Consider the following 9,152-nt stretch of genomic DNA (forward strand, 5'->3'; position numbering starts at 1 on the left):
AATGCTTGAACACTCTCACTTAGTCATAGAATTCTATAATTTTAAATTTCGACGAAACCCCTAGTATTCGGAAGACCGAGTTCGGGGCGCTATCCACGCCAGCGCCGGACAAAGCCGGTTCTTCGCTCTAAGCGGCATAAGTCTTTAGGGACTCGAAAAGACCTCTCGAACAACGACCAGCTCTCGCCTTATCATGACGGTCAGTTTTAGCTTTCTCCACTGAGGCGCTCGCCCAGCTCAACCGGGGCGCAATCGCAGTGGTTCTCCCAGTGCTACCTTAGCCGATAAAACGGAACGTAAGGTACCAAAACATGGGAGCCGGGCAAACCCATCTATTGACCCAAGACATGATTCGGAGTCGATGCATATAATGCTATAAGTTCGGGGTGACGCCCTTGTGAAAGTGTGCGAACTTATCACAACATAATGCGGGGAACATAAGCCCCTGGTGTATTCGGCCGTACCAAAGTGTACGGATGCAAAATGTCATAAACGAACATATATAAAAAAGGGATGCAATTATAAGCAAAAAGCGATACATTGTTTATTCAGAAATACCGCCATGAATGCAGAATGATACAAATAGTGCGGTAAGCAAGAGGTTGGACTATTAAACATGTCCCCCTCCAGGGGTAGGCTGCGGAATGGTGTATTAAACAGATTTTAATGCTCGTAATGGAGACCACCTGAGTGTTCGTCGTAGCCTTTCTCCTTCCCTGGCTGTTGCATCGTTAGTTCGGCAGGTCTGCTACCGGACAGGGCCTCTGGTGAACGGAGTCCTGTGGGTAAGAAAAAGAAAAAAGAAAAAGAGCGACACACTTGGGAGCCCCTGGTGTGGTTGAGCCGCACTCTGGGCCTGTCGTGGTCGTGCCCCTCCCCCTATGCCCATGGTATCTCTAGAGCCTAATGATGTACGCGAAGGACTAGTCTTGCAATCATGCAAGGGCTGGGGTTGGGGCCGCATTGCTACGCGTGCTCGAAACGTGCCAGGTGGTCTTGATGTATGTTACTCCGGGCGCGCTTGGCCATGTCCGGTCGCTTAACGCGCAGACTTGAGAATTGCCTTAGGAGGCTGCTCTGTACTTCTGCCGCGAGAGCCGCTGTATGTTCCTCCGTTCGGAGGGAGCGTTCCGTGTTTCTGTTGACCGTGATGACTCCTCGAGGGCCTGGCATCTTGAGCTTGAGGTATGCATAATGCGGCACCGCGTTGAACTTTGCAAACGCGGTCCGTCCGAGCAGAGCATGATAGCCGCTACAGAACGGGACTATATCGAAGATTAACTCCTCGCTTCGGAAGTTATCCAGTGTAACCGAGCCTGTACAATTGGCCTCTACACCTGGTATGACGCCTTTGAAGGTCGTCTTTGTAGGTTTAATCCTTGAGGGGTCTATGCCCATCTTGCGCACTGTGTCTTGATAAAGCAGGTTCAGGCTGCTGCCGCCGTCCATCAGGACTCTGGTGAGGTGAAATCCATCGACGATTGGGTCTAAAACCAATGCGGCGAATCCGCCATGGCGGATACTGGTGGGGTGGTCCCTTCAATCGAAAGTGATCGGGCAAGAGGACCATGGATTGAACTTCAGGGCGACTGGCTCCATCGCATATACGTCCCTAAGTACACGCTTCCGCTCCCTCTTGGGTATGTGGGTTGCGTATATCATGTTTACCGTCCGCACCTGTGGGGGGGGGGGAACCCTTTTGTCCTCTACTGTTCGGCGACCGGGTCTCCTCCTCGTCATTGCTATGCAGCCCCTTGTCGTTGTTTTCGGCAATTAACTTGCCTGCCTGCTTGAATACCCAACAATCCCTGTTGGTGTGATTAGCTGGCTTTTCGAGGGTGCCATGTATCTGGCAAGAGCGGTCGAGTATTCGGTCCAAATTGGACGGACCCGGAGTGGTTCTTTTGAAAGGCTTTTTCCACTAACCGGGTTTAGAGTCTCTGAATCCGGCGTTGACTACCGTATCCTCAATGTTATCGCCGTTAACGCGGCGTTTGTTTTTGTTTCGACGCGACCTGCCATTGCGGTCCTTGGTATCCGGACTGCCAGAATTTTTGCTTAGGTTGTTACTGCGAGCTAGCCAGCTGTCCTCCCCCGCACAGAAGCGGGTCATGAGTGATGTGAGGGCTGCCATGGATTTCGGCTTTTCCTGTCCTAGGTGCCGGGCCAGCCACTCGTTGCGGATGTTGTGTTTGAAGGCTGCGAGGGCCTCTGCATCCGGACAGTCGACGATTTGATTTTTCTTTGTTAGGAACCGTGTCCTGAATTGTCTGACCGATTCGTCTGGCTGCTGAATTATGTGGCTTAGGTCATCGGCGTCTGGTGGTCGCACATATGTGCCCTGGAAGTTGTCAAGGAATGCGGCTTCCAGGTCCTCCCAACACCCGATTGACTCTGCTGGCAAGCTGTTAAGCCAATGCCGAGCTGGTCCTTTAAGCTTGAGTGGGAGATATTTGATGGCGTGGAGATCGTCACCGCGGGCCGTACAGATATGAAGGAAATAATCTTCAATCCAAACCGCGGGGTCTGTTGTGCCATCGTAGGATTCAATGTTCACGGGTTTAAACCCTTCAGGGATTTGATGATCCATTACTTCATCTGTGAAGCATAGTGGGTGTGCGGCGCCTCTATACTGGGCAATATCACGATGTAGCTCAGAGCTTTGTCTACTGTGTTCGGCCCGACCGGAGTTGCTGTATCTGACGCGATGGTAGTCGTCGCGCATCATGGGGCGCCCACGTGATCCGTAGATCGATCTTGATTGTCTTGCCTTGTCCTCCAATATGTCTCGCAAGTCCGGCGCATTCCCCCTTTGCTTCGTACTTTTCGAGCGGTGCTGGGGTACGGTCCTGATGGAGGGCCTAGAGGCCTCTCTGTCGCGGCCACGAGGTGGTCGGTCTGCCGTATTGTGCGCTGGTGATGAGGGTTTATACTCCTCCTCCTCTAATTGGGGGAGCAACTTGCGTTTTGGGTAGCTTTTGGAGGGGCGTTTGAGTTCATGCTCTTCGGTCGCGAGGACTTCGGTCCATCTGTCGGCCAGCAGGTCTTGATCAGCTCGGAGCTGTTGCTGCTTTTTCTTTAGGCTGTTTGCCGTGGCCATGAGCCTGCGTTTAAAACGCTTTTGTTCGACGGGATCCTCGGGCACGACGAATTCGTCGTCGTTGAGGCTTGCCTCGTCTCCGGAGGGAGGCATGTAATTATCATTCTCTACCTCTTCATCTGCCGCTCTCTTGTGAGGGCTGGCTTCTCCGTCCTCCTGTGCTGAATCTTGCTGGAGGGGGTTGTCTTCGGCACTCTCTGGGGTGTTATTATCTCCGGTGCCGGAATCTCCATTCTTGCTGTGGCGGGATTTAGAGCGGCGCCGCTGACGTCGGCGCTTGGGTTGTTTCTTAGAGGAATCTTCCTCCGCTGCTTCTTCGCCGTTCCCATCCTTTGGGATGTCCACCATGTATACGTCGTATGACGAGGTGGTCTTCCAGTGCCCCGTAGGCGCTGGTTCTTGGTCGTCTCCGGCATCGTCATCCATACCGTCGATGTCTTCGGAGTCGTAGTCTAGCATGTCGGTTAGATCGTCGATAGTGGCTACAAAGTGGGTGGTGGGTGGGTTTTGAATTTCTTCGTCATCCGCATCCCAACCGTCCTGACCGCAGTCCGGCCAGGGCTCTCCTGATAACGAGAGATGTTTTAGCGAATTCAGGATGTCGCCAAAGGGTGAGTGCTGAAAGATGTCCGCGGCGGTGAACTCCATGATCGGTGCCCAATCGGATTCGATTGGTAGGGGCGCCGGAGGTTCGGAGTCCGGCGAGGAGTCCGACACCTCAGAGTCACGAGCTTTACGAGGGACAAGGTCAGTATTCGGCTCCATCACTGTAGAGATCGCAGCTCCCGAGGCGGTGTCCATCCACCTGTCCTCGGTCTGCACGGTCGAGTCCGAACTAGGGGTCGGAGCGGACTCATGTGCGGCCTGCAGGGCACTATCCGGCGGCAGAGCTAAATCATGCCCATCGTGACAGTGCGGCGCGCTCGACTGTGGCTCGAATCCATCGAAGATCAAGTCTCCGCGGATGTCAGTCGTGAAGTTTAGGCTTCCAAATTTGTCCTGATGGCCAGGGGCGTAGCTTTCGATCTGCTCCAGATGGCCAAGCGAATTGGCCCGTAGTGCAAAGCCGCCGAACACGAAGATCTGCCCGGGGAGAAAAGTCTCACCCTGGACTGCGTTGTTGTTGATGATTGAAGGAGCCATCAAGCCTATCGGTGATGACACAGAGGAACTCTCAATGAAAGCACCAATGTCGGTGTCAAAACCGGCGGATCTCGGGTAGGGGGTCCCGAACTGTGCGTCTATGCGGATGGTAACAGGAGACAAGGGACACGATGTTTTTACCCAGGTTCGGGCCCTCTCGATGGATGTAAAACCCTACTCCTGCTTGATTGATATTGATGATATGGGTAGTACAAGAGTGGATCTACCACGAGATCAAGGAGGCTAAACCCTAGAAGCTAGCCTATGGTATGATTGTTGTAATGGTTGTTCGTCCTATGGACTAAAACCCTCCGGTTTATATAGACACCGGAGAGGGCTAGGGTTACACAGAGTCGGTTACAATGGTAGGAGATCTACATATCCGTATTGCCAAGCTTGCCTTCCACGCCAAGGAAAGTCCCATCCGGACACGGGACGAAGTCTTCAATCTTGTATCTTCATAGTCTTGGAGTCCGGCCGATGATGATAGTCCGGCTATCCGGACACCCCCTAGTCCAGGACTCCCTCACCCCGTGTAAGTGCCTGCACCGTAACACAAGGGAATTTCTGCTCCCATTCGACGCTAGCCAGAACCCGATCCAACTTCTCAAACGTCGGATTAGGTAGTGCATTAGCCCAGGTGAACTTCCTGCCCGAAAGCTCAATCTCACGCAGATCCAGACTTTCAATGATGGTGTTAAACATGAACGACCATCTACCATCGAAATTATCATTATTCTTCTCATCACGCCTTTTGATAATATTAAAATCACCCCCTACTAGGACAGGCAGTTGCTCGCAACCACAAATCCTAACCAAGTCAGCCAAAAAATCTGGTTTAAGCTCGGGCTGTGCGGCTCCATAAACCGCCACCAAAGCCCAGTTAAACCCATCGGCCTTCGACCTGACCCTAAACTTAACTGCAAAATCCCCCATGACCACGGTTCGGACTTCTAACAAGTCACATCTAACCCCGAGTAAAATCCCCCCCGATCTTCCTCGTGGGGGAAGACAATGCCAATCAAACTCAATACCTCCCGACAACGTATTGAGAAATTGAGGCGAAAAGTCGGCTCTACCAGTTTCTGATAAAGCGATAAAGTCCAAGTTATGCTCAATAGAAGCCTCAGCAAGAAACCTTCTTTTAGCCAAGTCTTTCAGACCTCTACTATTCCAAAAGATTCCTTTCATAACTCGTCATGGAATTTTTTAGCTGTTCTAATCCGCGCGTTCCTACGCACTGCGGAAGCCAGGTAAATCTTCCGCTTCCATTTGCGTTTAGGCATATTAAAACTCTCCAGCTGGTCCTCACAACTAGCCTCAGAGGCGCGCACTTCAACAAAATCCACTCGCTCATCTTCCTCCTCAGGAGCGAGATCCGCACACAAATTATCGAGTATCCTAACCCCCAAAGCATCAATCTCGAAGTTATTCGTATTAGCATCGAGCATATGCCAGGGCTTAGAGAGATTTCCACAAAATTTGGTGGCACAGCTTCTGATCTAGAGTATGCCTCGAGGACTGTTGTTAGTAACCATCCAAGCAATCCTACAATCAAGATGCAATTGGTAGGTTATAGTTCCAATGTTGACAGAAGTACGAAACAAAAACAACAGCCAGATGACATTCTGGAGGAACAACCAGATGGTGAATACGACAAGAGATTGGAGAGATCAGCTGATCAAAGGTATCAATAATCCTTACAAACGAGGAAGTATGCCCTCCTTTACTTCGACTAGGATTCCACAATTAACAAGATTCAATCTGTCATGTTCTAGTGAAGCTAATTAAATGGTTGTTGTAATCAGGATTTCAACGTCACTTGAGTCTAATTCGCGGTTGGATGTTCCAGGTATATCTGTGTCTGTCTAATTGGAAGTTCTTCCATCAAGTTAATAAAGTTACATCACCAAATAAGACGCACTGACTGGCCATTATTTTTCCAGAAATTACACCAACACTTGTGCAGATTACAGCCGGCGGTGATGATGTGCGGGAGCACATGTTTGACAAGGTGGTGACAGCAAGTGACGTGGGGATGCTGAATCGGCTGGTGGTGCCCAAGCAGTTTGTTAGATAATAACGACAAATAAACGAGACAGAGAGACGGATTTTTACGTGGAAACCCTTGCGGGAGAAAACCACGGAACGCACGGCGGCGTATCACTATAATTGGGAGGAGTATTACATTACACGAGAGTACAAACCCTATACGTGCTGATCTGGTGAAGATCTCTCTCTCATCTTTCTATGACTAGCTGGTACTATATAAAGGTGCAAACAACTCTCTTTCTTGGTGGACACGAAACAGAGTTGTAGTCATGCTACGTCTAGCACGGTTGCCAAGCCGTTGTCCGGTAGGACTCCATCTGTAGTACAACACTTGTATGGGATTCGGAACATAATAAAATAACACTCCACCTTGAGACGAAATCCCTTACAATAATCATAGATAGCATCAACTCCTCAATTAAAGTCATCACAAGTAAACCTTGTTCCTGGAAACGTCCATAGGACTAATAAATTTCTCATGAAGTCATATTGAGAAAATCAGTTAGTAGGTCGTCCAGAAAACAGCACAACTATCAACAAAGCAGACTAACAAAACTTGGTCTCCCAATAAAAGTCTGAGTCTGTGCCACTGACCTCAAAAACTGAAACTGCTCAATCATCAAATGACATAAGTCATCATATCTCCTGTGGTGCATGAACGAGCGCATAGCTCATAGTGCAACATCTTGGTGCACATCGTATTGTGAAGAACTCATCTCACGGAATCTGAACGTGCTTCAAAACAGAAAGCACAAACCTCGGCAAACAATACTCATGCAAGAGCATATGGTACGGATGGCATCGCGTGCACCCAAAAAAACCGCCGACTTGTGAAAATCCATGACATGGTCATGAACTGTCCTTGTAGAACAACTGTCGGATGAAGGAACCATCTTAACATGCAATGGAGTTTCAACTCTGCAATAGACCCCTCTTGAAAGAGCAAAGACAACTAAATTGCACTTGAAACTTAACAGCGCTAAATGTTGTAGTATCTAGCAGAAACAAAACAATCTCCTTCTTGCACCTCAACTTATTCTGATCACGAACATGAATATCAAAACAAAACCTTCACATGCATAACAGCAAAACACTATGGAGAGAATAGTGTATATGCTGGCTACCAACAGGCTTAATAATTACCTCCCCCATACCCTTTTTTTCTTGATAATTGAATTGTGTTCTTCAAATAACTGCAGCAAATTGCATCCATTATCCCGACGGGCCATAATCCTCAAAACTCCACCTTGAAGAAAAACTGAGTGCATCCTGATAATTGGCTTGCGCCAACGACGCTCGCATCTCAATTTGCCATAAAGTAAACCTTATGTCACGATCCAGCAGCGGGACATCGTACTTCATGGATGCTATGAATAGATTAAATTTGTGTTCACAAAGTAGTACAAGCCGGTAGAAAATTCTTGACAGAATTAATATGCGGAGCAAAGAGCCAGAGAAAATAGCACCTGGTAGTCGCTGGTGGCCGTAGCAATCGGGAGACAAAATCTGATCTTGACTTCAACGTGGAATAAGTAAGAGTTGGCTGATCTAGCAGTAGTACTTGATCGGTGAATAAAGCCAAAAATCAAACTCAACTGGGCTCACGTGAACGGCTGGATTGAGCGCTCCTCCTCGGGACTTAACGAGCAGCAGCACAACTCGTGGAACTCTCGACGACTTGGTCAACAGCGGCTGCTGCAAATCACCTCTACGCCTTGGTAGTAGAGCCTTCAGTTTTGATGTGGAGTAGTAGCAGCAACGCAGCCTGTAATAGCTGTAGCTATCGATTAAATAGCAGCAGCGCCCGATGGAACTCCTGTCGCCTGTCGGTCTCGGCGAGGCGCGGCTGCAGTGGCTCGTACGGCAGCAGCGATCGATCTCGGATACGTAGAGGAAATCTCCGAACTTGACCCGATCGACTGAACTCCTGTCGGCGATCTCGGCAAAAACTGCAATTTGTCGAATCGCAGGACGACGGCGGCGGACCAGTCCGCAGCCCTAATTCTCTCGTCAATTTTGTATCTGAACCTCAGCTCTGTATACCACTTGTTAGATAATAACGACAAATAAACGAGACAGAGAGACGGATTTTTACGTGGAAACCCTTGCGGGAGAAAACCACGGAACGCACGGCGGCGTATCACTATAATTGGGAGGAGTATTACATTACACGAGAGTACAAACCCTATACGTGCTGATCTGGTGAAGATCTCTCTCTCATCTTTCTATGACTAGCTGGTACTATATAAATGTGCAAACAACTCTCTTTCTTGGTGGACACGAAACAGAGTTGTAGTCATGCTACGTCTAGCACGGTTGCCAAGCCGTTGTCCGGTAGGACTCCATCTGTAGTACAACACTTGTATGGGATTCGGAACATAATAAAATAACACAGTTCGCTGAGAAGTACTTCCCACTGGATGTGGCGGCGAACGAGAAGGGACTCCTGCTCAATTTTGAGGACCGTGGGGGCAACCTCTGGAACTTCCGCTATTCCTACTCCAACAACAGCCAGAGCTACATCATGACCATGGGGTGGAGCGCCTTCGTCCACGACCACCACCTCGCCACAGGCGACATGGTCTCCTTCTACCGTGCCGGCACACGCCTCTTCATCGACTGCCGGGTGCGCGGCCAGATTTTAGCGCCCGTGACACAAGCCGTCATGCCGGCATCGGCGTCACCAGCCCTCAAGTAGGATTCTAACAACTGTGTCTCGAGCCTGATGCAACTGTTAGAATCAGAAGGCACATGATGATCTTGCGGGACAATCAATCACACCAAAACGACACTGAGATTTGTCAACGACGTCTCTTTGACACACCTACATCCAGGGTTTTTTTGTTCCCATCAATTT

General features: G+C 49.6%; 1 protein-coding gene across 1 annotated transcript; it reads left to right on the forward strand.

The window, feature by feature from the left end:
• Positions 1–5,694: 5,694 nt before the first annotated feature.
• LOC119284321 (B3 domain-containing protein At5g06250-like) lies at positions 5,695–8,993 on the forward strand. The gene is made up of 4 exons (XM_037563496.1): positions 5,695–5,930; positions 6,052–6,095; positions 6,190–6,314; positions 8,691–8,993. The coding sequence occupies exons 1-4, from the start codon at positions 5,695–5,697 to the stop codon at positions 8,991–8,993; spliced, it is 708 nt and encodes a 235-aa protein (XP_037419393.1).
• Positions 8,994–9,152: the final 159 nt, after the last annotated feature.

Source organism: Triticum dicoccoides, chromosome 4A (genome assembly GCF_002162155.2).
Source record: "Triticum dicoccoides isolate Atlit2015 ecotype Zavitan chromosome 4A, WEW_v2.0, whole genome shotgun sequence".
Lineage (NCBI taxonomy): Eukaryota > Viridiplantae > Streptophyta > Magnoliopsida > Poales > Poaceae > Triticum > Triticum dicoccoides.